A 17,060-nucleotide genomic window follows, 5' to 3' on the forward strand; every position below is an offset into this window, starting at 1 on the left:
ACCTACTAGTGACCTGCACAAAGAGCAGAGGCACAATACACCACAACTTTATTTCCTACTGCATCTTTCAGACAAACTAACTGCTTTGACACATTAAAGGCAGTTAAATTATGAAAAATTGAAGCTCACTTGAGTGTTAAAATTAGATTTCCTTTTCTGTAACTGTTTGCAGGGAAGGTCACTAAGTGCACAAGAACCACAGAGTGTGTTGCCATCACATTACAGAACATAAAGAGATTTCAACCGAGGCAAGTTTTATAACTTCACAGATAAATATGCATGTGATAACTTCACAGATATACGTTCTCCTATGGCAGCTTCACAGTGTAGCCAACAAACTCCTCTAAAGCAATCTCAATGTCAAAAATAAGCCCAAGAAGAGAGCATACAATTTGGAAGCACGATGAAAAGAATTACCATTACAGGGAATGGCAAACATAAGCAGAAGAGACCACTGCTGGACATAACAGTCAACAGCCACTCTGCATTGTTACACTTTCTTTTAAAGTCATTTGGTGTTCAAAACCAACTGGAATGAGAATTGTGAAACACAGCAGGAGCTGTCAAATGTCAACACAAGTAAGAGAACACCATCTGTACACGTGAAAAAGAACAGGGGACTAAGAACCTGGCTAGCACGGTGCAGAAAAAACATTTACATTAAGGGGTGAACAAGTGCCATAAGAACGTAAGAACAGCCATACTGGTCCATCAAGCCCAGTATCCTGTCCTCTGACAGTGGCCAGTGCCAGGTGCCCCAGAGGGAATGAACAGAACAGGGAATCATCAAGTGCTCCATCCCGTCGTTCACTTCCAGCTTATGGCAATCAGAAGCTAAGGACACCCAGAGCATGGGGTTGTATCCCTGACCATCTTGGCTAACAGCCAAGTACAGACAACTTGAGGATTTCAATAAGGTGAGGGGCTTGGGGGTGGGGGGGGAACCCAAAGGAAATATGGGAGCTCCTAGTTTTTAGCATATGGCCACACAGATCATGTGCAGTATACTAGTGCAAGTGTTCAAGCCACTGTAATTAAAGTTACTGATAAATAGCATCAGATAACTACCCTTTCACAAATCGCCGAGTTATCACCACTAGGCTTCAACGTTAACTAACACCCAGGGTAGCTAAACAGGAGCAAGTCCAACATCTATCAGAACTATTATTTCTGGCTGCGTGCAGACTCTGACATCACTATAATGGTTCCTTTAGGTTCACAGCCAGAAAGTTTTCTTTGCAACCACAAGCTTCAGAGACATTTCTAAAATGAGAATTTCAGATTCTTGAGAGCAGTTATGTGGCACCTTAAGAAACAAATGCATAATTATAAATCAATTTACATAATCTCATTAAACATTTTAACCCTTTGGCTGCCACACTTTATGTAAGGTTCATCTACCTCTCCACAAGGCTGCTTTATATCCGCAGATATCTGCATCCGAAGATGTGGATATCCACAAAAATGGTCTGTGGATCATGGATCAGATGCAGATACAAATTTTGTATCCAGCTCTAGAAATCTTGGCTGCGGATATTTTGGTCACTACAGACCTGGAATTTAAATAGAAAAAACATCCCACAAACTAAAGTTTGTTCAATTAAATCATAAGACATAGGTGTCCTTAAACAGAACTGGAACCACCTTTGACTGAATATGATCACAAATAGGTTGCTAATTAGAAGGGTTTTCCCATAAGAGCCAGGGCTTTCTCTTTAATTGGGGTCACCGCTATCATATTTAAACTTGATGAAAATTCATCTCAACAAAAGGAAAAAACAATGATGCTTTAAAAGGACAGTTTAAGGTTAACAGACAAATTTTCACTGGTCTTAAATATAGGTGTTTTGGGTTTTTTTGTTTTTTAAAAACAGACCTTAATTTAGAAAAAAAATGTGTCAATTACATCCCCCATGGAAAAGATGGCTACAGTGTGGATAAAATCCCAATTTCTCAATTGAGCAAAGACTAACTCACTACAAAGCCAGAGCACTGGGTTTCATTTGCGCTCACGAGCATGCAGACATCACAACTCTGCAACTCAAGCTTGCTCACAAGAACGGAGCAAGCTGAGTGGAGGGATAACAACATGCCAAACAAGCCAGCAGGAGGACTTTCAGGCCTGCTGGCCTTTCAGAACATCTGCTGAAGATGTACGAATTCTCACTAAGGTGACTGCACTCAACCTTCAAAATCACCCCTAATCTCCCCCTCACTAGTTCAAGAAAGTTAACAGAGGAAACGATTAAAGATGGACAGAAAGGCAACTGACTCAGAAACAGGGACTTTCCAGCATTAGGGATATTCCTCTACAACCCAGCAGCTGACTCCCCATTTGCGCACTATGGAATTGGAAAGCAATTCTAAGGCTTTGCTTTTATGACGAAGTGTCTGGCCCCAGGACTAAGGCCTCTTCTATTATGCACAAATAAGCCCATCTTCAGCAGAACCCGGGAATGCTGACAGCAAGCCAGATGATGTCTGTCTACAAAGCAAAAAAAACCAACCCTGCATCACCGAGTCCTAGAGCTCAGGTTCAACTAACTAGGGCTCACAGGGATCGTGCTAGAGAACTTCCCTGGGCCTACATTATTAGGTGTACTTCCGCACACAAGAAACAAATAGCTCCCATACCCTTTGATGTCACTGGCTACCATTAAATTAAAGGGCTGGGTGGTCCAGCTTCCCTGATGTGTGAGCTACTGACAGTTTTTCCAGTTGCTTTTCTGTTCACACTAACTCGGTGGGTATCTCAGGCCAAGCCTTTGCTCCTGGTGTCAACTGTGGACAGGTAAAACGATGGCTTTCTCCGAACGGACTATTACCTCCGTCGTTTTCACACAAATTTACTAAAATGGCCTGACATTCTACAGTTATTCTCAGGATAATTTCATGTCCTAGAAGAACATAAGAACAGCCATACTGGGTCAGACCAAAGGTCCATCTAGCCCAGTATCCTGTCTTCTGACAATGGCCAATGCCAGGTGAACAGAATGAACAGAACAGGCAAACAGAGGCTAGGGACACCATCCCTGTCCATCCTGGCTAATAGCCATTAGTGGCCCCATCTTCCATGAATTTATCTAGTTCTTTTTTGAACCCTGTAATAGTCTTGGCCTTCACAACATCCTCTGGCAAGGAGTTCCACAGGTTGACTGTGCATTGTGTGAAAAAAAAATACTTCCTTTTGTTTGTTTTAAACCTGCTGCCTATTAATTTCATTTGATGGCCCCTAGTTCTTGTGTTATGAGACGGAGTAAATAACACTTCCTGAATTACTTTTTCCATACCAATCATGATTTTATAGACCTCTATTATAGCCCCCTCTTAGTCACCTTTTTTCCAAGCTGAAAAGTCTTAGTCTTTTTAATTTTACCTCTTGCAGAAGCCGTTCCATACCCCTAATCATTTTTGTTGCCCTTTTCTGAACCTTTTCCAAGTCCAATATATCTTTTTTGAGATGGGACGACCACATCTGCACGCAGTATTAAAGATGTGGGCATACCATGGATTTGTATAGAGGCAATACAATATTTTCTGTTTTATCTATCCCTTTCTTAATGATTCCCAGCATTCTGTTTGCTTTTTTGACTGCCACTACACATTGACTCGATGTTTTCAGAGAACTATCCACAATGACTCCAAGATCTCTTTCTGGGAGTGGTAACAGCTAATTTAGACCCCATCATTTTATATGTGTAGTTGGGTTTATGTTTTCCAACATGCATTACCTTGCATTTATCAACACTGAATTTCATCTGCCATTCTGTTGCCCAATCACCCAGTTTTGAGAGATCCTTTTGTAGCTTTTTGCAGTCTGCCTGGGACTTAACTATCTTGAGTAGTTTTGTATCATCAGTAAATTTTGCTACCTCACCATTTATTCCTACCCTTTGTTTCCTGTCTTTTAAACCAGTTACCAACCCATGAGAGCACCTTCCCTCTTATCCCATGATTGCTTACTTTGCTTAAGAGCCGTTGGTGAGGGACCTTGTCAAAGGCTTTCTGAAAATCTAAATATACTATATCCACTGGATCTCCTTTGTTCACATGCTTGTTGACCCCCTCAAAGAATTCTAGTAGATTGGTGAGGCATGATTTCCCTTTACAAAAAACATGTTGACTATTCCCCAACAAATTATGTTCATCTATGTGTCTGACAATTTTGTTCTTTACTATAGTTTCAACCAGTTTGCCTGGTACTGAAGTCAGGCTTACTGGCCTGGAGCCCTTTTTAAAAATTGGTGTCACATTAGCTATCCTCCCGTCATTAGGTACAGAAGTTGACTTAAATGATAGGTTAGACGACAGTTAGTAGTTCTGCGATTTCACATTCAAGTTCCCTCAGAACTCTTGGGTGAATACCATCTCGTCTTGGGGACTTATTACTGTTTAGTTTATCAATTTGTTCCAAAACCTCCTCTAATGACACCTCAATCTGGGACAGTTCCTCAGATTTGTCACCTAAAAAGAATGGCTCAGAGGTTTGGGAATCTCCCTCACATCCTCAGAACAACTGCTGTGTTTACTCTGAAAATTAGACATAAAACACAGCCATACGGGTTCACATTTGTGAGCATTTATATCCATTCAAATAATCTGCCCAGGAGCTGGCCTCCAGCCAGCAATGAAGAAAAGTTTTAAATACATGACAAAATAAGGAGGATCGTATAGCCTTGAAAGATGGAGAACATTGACTCAACAGGCAAGTCTAGCTTCAGGTGCAGATGTGTCCAGGCAGGCTAGCATTGACCATACAATTTACAAGTTTTTTTACACAGAGGCAAGCTCTGGACACAGATTCCCATGTAAGCTTCGCCAATGGCAATGAATTATATCTACTAGTGACGCGTTGCATTGCATTGCATTGTGAAGTCTGGAATCACAGCACTTTGCAATACTTAACTCTGCCAATAAGCAAACAGAGATGATGATGCGTTTCCTGCAGTTGCAAAAGATCAATACATATCTACAGAGCCATATTTACACAGAAATATTTGCATAGAACAATATTTGCACATAAAATGCAAATGATGCAAGCTATTCTGAAAGTAAATTCAACAAGAAAATCACTTGGATTCTGAGAGCAGATACAAATTCAAAACCTTGACTACGTTATATACTCTCCACAGACAAGGAAAAGTTATTACTATTTAGCTTTGCTGTTTTTTCAAATTTGAACCAGAAGATGGTCACTGATGTTAAATTATCAGTTCTGGAAAGGAGTATGTCAACTGGAGGGAAGTCAGAGAAATTGTAAAGGGGCCAACTTGGAAGGAAAGATTAAAAGGAGTTAAATAATCATAATAGACTGTTTGCATTGGAAGAGTTCAGAACTCACTGTGGGACTTGAACACTTTGCCTTCTGACACAGAAGTAAGTCTACTACAAAGTAAACCGCAAAGCAACTTTGCTCCCCCCTTACTCAGGAGTTTGGTAGCATACAATGGCACCATTTACTTCTGTGTCAGAAGGCAAAGTGTTCAAGTCCCACAGTGAGTTCTGAACTCTTCCAATGCAAACAGTCTATTATGATTATTTAACTCCTTTTAATCTTTCCTTCCAAGTTGGCCTTTACAATTTCTCTGACTTCCCTCCAGTACATACTTCCAGAACAGAACTTTTAACATCACATCACAGTCTTCTTCTCGTTCAAAAAAAAAAAACAGCAAAGCTAAATAGTATAATTTTTTGTTTTGTCTGTGAGTATATATATCAGGTTTTGTTTTTGAAATGTTTCTGCTCATCAGAATCCAAGGATTTTCTTTTTGAAATTTACTTTCAGAATCATTTGCTATTTTTTTATTTTGTGTGCAAATATTATTTTGTAAATAATTAAATATGGCTCATCTCTCTTTAGATATGTATTGAATCTTTTGTACAAAGTGCTGTGATTTTCAGGTACTGTCTGCCCTTTCAATTGATGGCATACAGCTGCCTTCTTGTGGTGGTTCTCAGGTTAGTGGCTTCTCTGCTGCTGCTGGAGGTCACAAAGCAGTGGTGGCAGAGCACATTCTCCATTGTCTAAGAGGGTGCCCTTTTCCCTCTCAGATGTGGAATTCGCTAGCTAGCCATGCCTTTGTCAGCTTCAGATTAGATTCATTCTGTGTGCTCTACACAGGTGACGACTCTTTTGAGACCTCAGCTGGTGCAGAATGCAGCTGATGATTTACTGGTGACTCACACATGGAGTGGCACATTTTGCCATGTGTTCCACTGACTGCATTGGCTTCCAGTTTGTTTCCAAGTGCAATTTATGCTACGGTTACTATGCTTGCTATGGTTGGGTCCTGGGTTTGAGAGATGCTGTTCTCTCTCTGTGCTTTACTTCACCAGATGAGATCAGCTGGGATACCTGAGGTGAGATTTGCAAATCTGGTGTAGGTCATTCCCAATGAAGGGGGCTTGTCTCTGATAACCCCATCCCGACAAAGCCTGTGTTTGCGCCCCATCTGGGCATGTTGCAGAGCTACCCCACCCCCACTTAAAATATATATATACATCTCAGAGTCCCAGATTTATTTGCAAGAAGCACACAGCTACATTCCTACTGAAAATCTGCCTTTGCATGTTACAATTAACTTCCAGGCTTTGAGAAAGCTTTACTAATCCATTGTGGGTTTCTCAGAGAAGTCATCCAAGTAGCAAACTTCAGCGTCTGACCTATAACCCACCATGTCAGAGCTGCATGTATCTGGCAGAGGAAAGCATGGGGTAAAACCCTTCTCACAGCTTCAGTGACGCGCAAGGGACCTTTAAATACTAGAACGACATGGCTCTGCATCACAAAGGCTGACTTTCCTCTCTTACAGCTGTTGAGCAGTCATCTTCTTGACATATGAAAGGTCAATGGTCTGCAAATCCTGTTCCCCAGGCAATAGGCAGAGAGAGAAGGGAAGGAGCTAGACAATCAAACTAACCCTGCACCATTAGCAGCCCTTGGTACAAGAGTGTGAGGGGCGGATTTAGGCTTATTTCCAACAGTTGTCGCAGCAGGCAGGAATGTGCAATTGGGCCTCAAATTGAGAACTAAGTCAATGCCTCTGATGGCTTCTGGTGTTCTCCTCTTTCATCAAGCCACAGAAAACATGATGACAAAGACAAATTCTTTATGGCAGAGCTGCTGAGGCTGTGACTGCCCTACAGTTGAGCAGAACAGATGGAGAATTTGAGGAAGACAGTCTAGTGGACTAGAGGATGCTGCAATTTCTCATCTTTTAGCTGAGTTTTAATTCACAGCCAAGTTGTAGGTGGGCAACCCATTGAAAATTAGCTGTTTCAGTTGGCTGAAATACAAAGCTTTTATAATTTCCAAGAGAAAAATCATTTTTTATCCATAATAATAAGGAAATATTCTCCTATGTACATTGGGGAGAGTCATTTTTTCTATATATTTATTTTCTAATGGCCTGTTTCAAGAAGGCTGTGACAGCACTACAAAATTCCCAGGAAGCAACAGCCCAGAGAATACCATGGAAGACATGAGTCCTGCCCCAAGCAGCTTACAAACTAAATATGAGACGTGACGGAATGGAAGGATAACTAAACAGTTATCACAGCACAGGCCTGGGGAGAGGATGGCAGGGAACTTCAAAAAGAGTGTAGACTTACGAATGAGGGCTAGTGTGTGGCATAACGCAATAAGGAAGACTTATCTGCCTAAAGTTGTTTGAGTGTGTGTGTTTCCTATCGTATCTGCTTTAGGAAACTATATTAATTGGCTAATTTCTTTTAGTATCATAGCAGAAGTGGGTCTTAAAGAGGGACCTGGAGTGGGAGATGGTCTTGCAGATTAGTTCTGAGAGGGCATTCACGGTGTAAGTGCAGCATGGAAAAAACCACAAGGACAACTGTGCAAGAAACAGACAAATGAAGCAACAAGATTGGTGTCACTGAAGAAGTGGAAAGAGCGGCCTGCAACATGACACCAGGGTCAGCGAAGCCCGGAGGCCAGATTTAGGGAGTGCCTTGAAGGTGAGGACAAGAAGTATTTGACATCATGGAGAAGAGAAGCCAGTGGAGGGTGATGTGGTCAGGTCTATGGGTAAGGAATATGATCTTAGCAGCTGCATTTTGAATGGACTGGAAGCAGCGATTCATAATCAGGACAAGAGATGAAGAGGGCTTGGATGACATATTTAGTTGTCTGAACAGATTGAAAAGGTTGGATATTAAAGTGTTTTAAACTAGACAGTAGTAATGGTGGCAACTTCAATATACAGCCAAGCCAGGGGTTGGGAAGGCTCAGAAAACCATCCAGAAAGGAGTCCACAGGGAGTATAATAATATTAATTATTTGTATTTCAGTAGCACAGAGGCCAGAGTAAAGTGACAATACAAAGCACACACAAGACAGATTCTTGCATCAGAACCTGAAAACTAATTATGCAAACTAATTTGTAGATTAACAATACTTTACATAGCGTTTCTATAATGTCATCTAGCACATTCAAAGTGCTATACAAAACCCACTAATTAATCCTCAACTCTTTCAACATGGGAATTGTCCCCATTTTACACATGGGAAAACTGAGGCAGACAAGTGAACTGACTGACCCAAGCCCATACCATGAGTCAGCGGCAGAGCCAGGATTAGAACTCCAGAGTTTATAAAAAGTCATCTGAGACAGGGAAAGGGACTGTACAAAATGTTTTCCTCACAGTGACGGGGAATCCAGATGGGAGCTCTGATCAGTCTGGGCAGTGAAACTGAGACAAAGAGAGAAGAGCTCTGTAGTGACAGAACAAACAACTTGCCCCATCAAGCGAGGAGGGCAGACGCTGGCTCTGAATTGACATGGTTTCACATTTTGGACTGATGAGCCTTTTCTTTGCGGCAAATATTTTTAAAAGGAAGAGCTGCTTCATTATTATGGGCTTGTGTGACACATGGATTTACTGTGTGGGCTCAGGCCTGTATTTAAATTCCCTGGGGCTCCACTTCCTTATCTGCAAAACGGGGATCATACGGGGGTGGAGGGGGGCGAGGTGGTGCAGAGACTCGTTGTTGGGAGGATTAGTCAGTCCAATGTTAGTAGAGAGCTTTCAGCAGGCAGAGCACTACACAAGAGCTAACATCACAGTAAACCGACCAAACCAGTCACAATGGAGAAAACAAAGGCTTCACTTCACAATGCAGAAATTGCAGATTACACTTTTGTAGTTTCTTTTAAAAGGATCCAACTGTCCCATTTACAACACAGAGCTCAACTCTGCTGTATTGCCTCGAGGAGGTACCAGGGTCTAGTGCAGGGGTCTCAAACACGTGCCCCGTGGAGTTATTTCCTGTGGCCCACCATAGGTGCCAATTCCACTGGCAGCCAAGCTCCCCTCACCCCCGGCCTCCCACCCCCTGAGCGTGCCACATCCCCACTCCTCCGCCTACCTCCCAGCGCTTAGGACTTTCAGAGAGGGAGGAGCGGTGATGCGGCATGCTCAGGGGAGGTGGTGGAGAAAAAGCAGGACCGGGTGGGGATTTGGGGAAGGGGTTTGAATGCGGCAGGGAGGGGGAGGAGTTGGGGTGGGGGTTGGAATGGGGGCAGGGAAGCGGTGGGAAGAGGGGGGGCAGGGGTGGGGCCTCATGGAAGGGGTGGAGTGGGGGCAGGAATAGGGGCAGAGGGGGGGCTTTTGTATCTTTGTATGAAAAGGTGTCAGGGATACAGCCCTCAGGCCAATGTACTAGTCCTCATGTGGCCCTCGTGGTGATTTGAGTGAGATCGCTCGTCTAGTGGATAGCGCTTGTATCATGCTGGGGGGTTGTGTGGCCTAATGGATAAGGTACTGGATTGCGGAGTCATGATACTTCGGTTCTCCTGACCTTCGGCAAGCCACATCTCTGTGTCTTTGCCTGTCCCTTCAATTCAGGGCACGGATTGGTCTCTTATTATGGAATTCTGGGAGCTTCAGTCTGTGCAGGCTGAAGATGAAGGCAGCCAACAACTACTCTGGAAAATGTTATCAGCTGATCTTGGCCACCTCGACACAGTATTATCCAAAGTAGAGCTGCCCTCCTAAAGAGGAAGGCATGAAGGGGAGGAAGGACAGGAGGGAGAAAGAAAGAAAAGTAGCTGTGAACTAACCTCATCGCTCTCCTCTACATCCACGTTGCCATTGGCGTCATCGTCCATCTGCTTGTGGATATTGCAGACGGCTTCAAAGCTGAGCTGCTCATCTTCGATGTGGCACAAGGGCTCATCAATTCGACAGAACTCTGTTTGGGGAGAAAACACTGGCATTAGGTAGCCCCCACCACAAGAATTTCCATCTCACTCTCTTGCTCCGCATCTTGCATTTGGAAAAGCAAGAAAAGTGTTTGGGGCAGGAATACATCGGGATATTTTAGTGTTCCAGACCCACAAACATAAAGTAAGACTAGCTGGTCTCTATGATAGCTGCAAATCCTGACAAAAAAGAATGGGTCAGGGCCTAACCTGGGCCAATCTATCTTAGGGACGAGCTCCTGCAGTAGCGCTGGAAATGCTGATCAGCTTGAGTGCATGGGAGGCAGGGCCTTCTCCACAAGAGGCCAGAGACTGTTTTCCCCTATAACGTACCTATCAGTTTTAGCCTGGGGGAAGGATTTCTGGATTGGTTTTAGTATGTATTTAGTGGGATTCATTTCTCATATAGGCTTAGTGTGTGTCATTAGGACATTATTATGTATATTACAGTAGTGCTTAGCCACAGGACATTTTGTGGGTTTAGTTAAATTTATTTTATTCGTTTTATACATATAAATTATTCAATAAAAAGATGGTATTTCCATTAAATATGGGATAGGCCATTTAGAGCTTTATATTTATAAACCAACACCTTAAATTGTGCCTCATCCTTAAAAAGTAGAGAATGCTGATTCAAAAACACAGGTGTCATGCTTACAGGAAATTTTAGAGGCTTTCGGATAGGAATTTGTTGATGGCACGAAGAGCCTTTCACCTAGCAGGTACCTAGATCGCATTTATTCCAGGTTGCTACTGACTGAACGTTTTTACCCTCTGATGGCAGTTCTGAGGACTACATGAAATCACAAAACCCACCACTAGAACTGGCATTCTGATTGAGTCTAAGCAGAATGGCTAAGGAACAAAGGATGTGTCTAAAAACCCACGGCTGACCTGTGCCAGCTGACTCAGGCTAAGAAGTCGTTTAATTGTGAAGTAGACAGAGGCCCTTGCGAGGTGGGAGGATCCCAGAGCCCCTTAGCCCAAGCCCAAATCAGCTGGCCTGGGGCAGCCGCAGGTGTCTAACTGCAGCATAGACATACCCAAAAGGGCCTTGGAGATGGAATTCCCCTCTGACTTCATGATGGTCCTTCTAAAACAAAACAGGCACCCTGGCAGCAGAGGGAATCTTGCACTGCTGCCATATGAACCGTATCTTTTCTGAGGATAAATTGGCATTTATTAAGGCATCTATCAACTTGATACCTAAAAACCCAGAGGAAATGAGACTACGCATATGCTTAAAAAGTTAAGTACATGTTTAATTAAATGATTGGCTGGATCAGGGAGGGCCTAAGTATGGACTGAAGTGAGATTTATGTCTCTTGGTCTGTCAATCTGAAATCTTCTGAAAGCACTAAATTCACACCAACTGTTTTTAAATGTTTCATTATTAGTTTTACTTGCCCCCGTTAGCTTTCACAGATACCTTGGCTGCTGCAATCTTCATGACAGATCCACCCTAGAAGCCCTCTGCTACCAGCACAGACCTCTAGCCACATACAGCTAACATCAGCCAGGAAAAGGTACAGAACAGCTTCTGTATTAAAAAGACTTGGACTTTTAGCTTAGAAAAGAGAAGACATAGGAAGTACTGCTTCACACAATGCACAGTCAACCTGTGGAACTCATTGCCAGAGAATGGTGTGAAGGCCAAAAGTCTAACTGGGTTCAAAAAAGAATTACATAAGCTCCTGGAGGATAGGTCCATCGACGGCTATTAGCCAAGATGATCAGGGAGGCAACCCCATGGTGGCAGTGTCCCTAAACCTCTGACTGCCAGAAGCTGGCACTGGATGACAGGGGATGGATCACTCGATCATTGCCCTGTTCTGTTCATTCCCTCTGAATCATCTGGGACCAGACCCTGTCAGAAGGCAGGATAACTAGATAGACAGACCACTGGTCTGACCCAGTATGGCCATTCTTACATCCTTATGAAAAAAGCCATTGCAGCCGCTATCAGATTTCCAATGACCCTGTGCTCCTGGCCTAGTCCCACCCACACCCAGACTAACTCTCCAGGTTTCCCACTCCTCTCTCTCCAGACTGTTTAAAACACAAATAAAGTATCGGGTGCACGTAATTTCCCCAAGCAAACACTGACTGCAATTCTCTCAGCTGCTACCAGTGCCCCAATGCCTGGCATGACAGCATTTGGTACTGCAGGTAGCGTATTAGCCGATCAAATGCCATAGTGAGACAGGCAAGAAATACAGGTGAGAGCGCTTTAAGTGAGCATGGAAGATAAAATGGGATGGGTGAGTCTGGGAGATGTATGAGCACTGGCACTTTTTTCAGAATACAGGTGCCTGGGTAAGTTATTATTGCGTATGTGTCATGTACAGCACCATATGATCACTAACCGTTTACTGGAAATAAAGGTGCCTCTATCAGATAAAGACAGATGACTGGGTCACATAGAATTGAATGGTCACTTGTAATGTACAGGAAATACAGCTGCCAAAGTTTTTGAACCTAATGCAACTACAGCCATAAATGTCACTCGTCCCAAAATATTCATCAGTGAGAAACTACAGCTGCACTACCATGCAGGGGAGCAGCAGTTTTCCTTGTGGGTGTACCTTTAACTTCTGATCTCTGTTAGATGTTGGCTTATATCTGCACACTCCCCAGGTGTGGCTTGGTACCAACCTTATAAACAGGATGCTATTACCTTGAGGCTTAACAACCAAGAGATGAAGGACCACAAACTTTTTTCAATTTCAGTTACAAGAGCAGAGGACCCAGAGTTTCATTTTAATGTTTGTCTACAATAAATAAATGTATGCTTTCCAATTTCATACTTTGCATACAACATTCTCTCTCAAAAGCACCTAGAGCTAGGTTCTCCAATTACACTTTCAGCGTCTCACTGAGGATCAAACTACGAGTCCAAGTTCTCATATCATGTTCATCACTGTTGTGTTTTGAAGGCCTGACAAATGTATGTAGTTTTACACAGGGATGGCCCATTTAAAATCCTGGCTGTAGTTATGGCACTAGTGCTGGAACAGGACATCTCACATTGATACTGATCTAATTCCAGTATGTTAGTGTGTAATATAAACACAGAACAGAAGATGGAAAGCACCAGTTTCCATCTCCCATGACCCAACCCCTGCAACCACAGGAAATCAGGCAATGGGCGATATGCCCAGCAGATCCTAACAGATGACCCCCTCTCCCAACTCAGTGCCGCAGAGAAAAAATAAAAATCCCCAAGGCCCCTGCCAATATACCATGAAAAAAGGTCTTCCCAAATTAGGTAAGCAGCTAAGCCCTGCGCATATAAGCTACAATTATCATGGTTAAGTATCCGGTCCCATTTATACTCTGATGTCTAAATATGGAATACTGGGCTAGTTTTCTTGATTTCCTAGTGCTGTGGGCTCTGTCAGCCCCTTCTGGAACAGGACCTCCTGAATACTGACCTCCCTCTGGGAACAGGAAATGCCCCATTGAATTTAATTTAATAAAAAAAAGATGTCCACGGGTAGGCTTCAGATGTAAATGTCGTTTCCCTGAAATTTAGGAGTGGTCTACACTTAGAAATTTACCAACGTAGCTCTGTCAGTTAATGGTGTGATATTTTACCAAGATAGCTACACTGGTAAAAGCCCTGCTATAAGCCGTTTTATACCAATTAAGTGCATCCACCCTAAAGGATTTTGCTAGCATAACTATATTAGTACAACTATACCAGCAAAACTCTCCTAGGGTAGACAAGGTCTTAGCTGACAATGTTTGCTTTGGTCAAACATGGTAAGACATCTGAATAGGAAAATGTATTTGTGCTTACCTACAAGTTTCCTTTCTTTTAGTAATAAGGTCTACAGATCTGTTACAAGGGGAATTTCAGCCTACTTAACAACTTGGAGGCAGAACCAGATCTGTCAGTCATTAGCAATACGGGAGTGCCCCACCCCTGAAGTTCCCATCAATCAAGACAATGTCCATTGCTGGTATGATTCCATTCTACTTTTCTAAATTACAGATTGTGTTAACTATACTTTAAAGTGAAATCACAACAATTTCTCCTAATGCAGAGCACAGGGATACATCTCCCTAACAAAATAAACCTGAATATTTGGATATCAATTCCTCTCTCTATTCTGGATGATCCATTTGTCTCTGAGATGGGCCAGATCTATGGACCTTATTACTCAAGGAAAGGAAATTTTCAGGCAAAACAATTTTTTTTTTCTGTTCTACATGGAGCTAGGGTCTACAGAGCCTTAACAATGGGATTTTCACAGCAATGTGCCTCCAGGGTGGGAAGCTGGATCATCCTTTAAATATGGACAACCAAAATGAGGTAAATTATATATCCTGTACGCTGAGGCCTGGAAAAGGCTTCTGCCGAAAAATGGTATTTGCTAATGATTAGATGACCAATATGTAGAATTTGGTGAATTTATGGCTACATGGCCATCGAGCTGGTCTCAATACAGGAGACATGACTTCTCTGCCCTGAAGTTATCAGTGCTCCTACAGATTAGACTTTCATGCTTGACAGAAAAAGAACGTTTCTTGAATTTACTTTGCAAGTGAGTGCTATGACAGATGTGAGGACTGCATGTCTGAATGGGCCTCCTCAGAGAATGCTCCCAACTTCATAAACTCATCCAACTGGCAACAGTAGTTCTCAGGAAGTCTGCTTTAATGGATAAGAATTGTAACGATACTAGCCACAGGGGTTCAATTAGGGTAGTGCAGTAAGGAGCAGAATGAGGTTCCAAACACTGTGGGTTGGAATCTGGATAGTTGATCTAAGGAAGCGTTTAATGTCAGGGTTTCTACAAAACTTCCTTTTTCTTGACCGTATTGAGAACATTATAGTACAGAGACTTGACCTTTTTGCATAGACATTCTCATTAGAGTCCTCGTGGAGGAACTGTGCTGGAAGAAAAGATTCTTAGATTGGAAGGACAAAAGTACAGATCCTACCGACCACCAGAAAAGCTGAAGAGCTCTTGGATAAGCAGCCTCAGGAAGGAACAGCTCTTGGATAACCCGCCTCAGGAAGCATCACTACCCCAGATTCAAGGAAGAAACTGGACATCCAGGAATGAGAAAGACAAAATAATAAATGATACTTGGTGTGACGGGATCTCCGGGGTGCAGCCTGGGACTCTGGGACCACTGTGTCCCCCTGAACTCTCTCCAGCCTGGGCTGTCTCTCACAATGCCTTGCTAGTGACCAGCAGCAAACCCCTCCAGGTGCTGTTATCACTCAGCACAACCACATGTGGAGCCCCACACAGGGCCGCCCAGAGGGGGGGGCAAGTGGGGCAATTTGCCCCAGGCCCCGGGCCCCACAGGGGCCCCCACGAGAAGGGCTAAGGCTCGCCCCCCGCCCCTGCCATCCCCCCGGCACCTCAGCTCTGGTCCCACTGGAGCTCACAGCCCCGCCCCCTTACCACGCGGCTCTGAGCGGGGAGGAGCTCAGGCCCCGCCAGGGGCACGCGGCTGCAGCGCTGGCCAGGGATGCTCCTGGACGCGCATGCTGAGGCTCCGGGAGAGGGGGTAAGCGGCCAGGGCTGGGGGGGCGTGGTTGGATAAGGAGCAGGGAGTCCCGGGGACTGAAGAGTCCTTTTACCTCTGTACTATAGTTACACGGTTGAAGTTTGCACCAATGTAGCTAATGCCCAGTCAGTGTTTCCATCATAATCAAGGTTTTAATGAGGGTGTTAATAGAATTTCTCTGCCTTGAAATTTGGTATGAAAAGATATAAGGACTCGATAGCCATGGAGGTTGCTGGACTTGCCTTTTCACCTCTTGAGATCCAGGACCAGCTGGTGCACAGGAGTGCGATCTTGGGGGATTATTCATGTTGCAACAGAACCTAGAGAGCTCAGGTAAGATCAGGGCCCCATGATGCTAGGCACTGTACAGACACCCTGCCCCACAACATTTCTTATCTGAATGGACAAGACCAACAAGGAAAGATTTATTTCCATTTTAGAGGTGGGGAACTGAGGCCTGGGCTATAAAAGGTCAAAAAGTCTGTGACAGCCAGTATTGAGCACACATCGCACAAACTCCAAACCAGCTCCTTAACCACAAACCCATGCTTTCTTTCTGGGGGCTCGCTGTTAATATGCCAAATCCAAACCAAAGCTGAGGTGCTTTTCCCTGCCACTGCAGACATTTACTCTCTCTCTGCATGTGATAAAGCATTGCTGCCAGAGATGACTCAACCCTGGGGCTCATAAAACACTTCTCAAGATCAAATACTTTGCTTGTGGAATGGAGCAGAATGGACCAAGCATTTGGAGTTTAAACACAGCAACGCACCCAGTCCTAGGACCTAGCGCTGGTCAGAAATATTCCGGTGAAGTGTTTCTTTGAAGTTTAGCATTTGTTGAAATACAAGTGTTTTGTGGAGTTGGTTTGGTTTCAGTTAAACCTGCCTGGTTTTCTGCCAGGTCACCTGCTTGGATCCTAACAACTCACCTGCCAGACTGGCTCAGAATCCAGGGCTCCATCCTCCCTATTGAAATCCTCTGCAAAATAGAATATCCTTCTCCACACAGCTCAACAAAGGACCAGGGCCGTTGGATAAGGGGCAGGGAGTCCCGGGGACAGTCAAGGGACAGGGAGGGGGCAGAGGTTCTGGGGGTGTGGTCAGGGGAAGGGGGGTTGGTTCGTGGACATTTGGGGGTCTGTCAGTTTGTGAGGGACCCCACGGAGCCAGTCTCTAGGACACAGATAAATGCATGGTGGTTAAGTCCATTAATGGCTATTAGCCAGGATGGGTAAGGAATGGTGTCCCTAGTCTCTGTTTGTCAGAGGGTGGGGCTGGATGGCAGGAGAGAGATCACTTGATCATTGCC

The 17,060-nt window shown here is 43.9% G+C and overlaps 1 protein-coding gene across 7 annotated transcripts in view; it reads right to left on the reverse strand.

Annotated features, from left to right (window-relative positions):
* The window catches only part of STIM1 (stromal interaction molecule 1), a 165,146-nt gene that overhangs the window by 75,199 nt on the left and 72,887 nt on the right, over positions 1–17,060 (reverse strand). For all 7 annotated transcript variants that reach the window (XM_039525521.1, XM_039525511.1, XM_039525502.1 and 4 more), the window contains one exon: positions 10,080–10,210. In XM_039525521.1, coding sequence (XP_039381455.1) covers positions 10,080–10,210 — 131 coding nt within the window. The remainder of the gene's footprint in view (positions 1–10,079; positions 10,211–17,060) is intronic.

The sequence above is a fragment of the Mauremys reevesii genome, linkage group 1 (assembly GCF_016161935.1).
Source record: "Mauremys reevesii isolate NIE-2019 linkage group 1, ASM1616193v1, whole genome shotgun sequence".
Taxonomy (NCBI): Eukaryota; Metazoa; Chordata; order Testudines; family Geoemydidae; genus Mauremys; species Mauremys reevesii.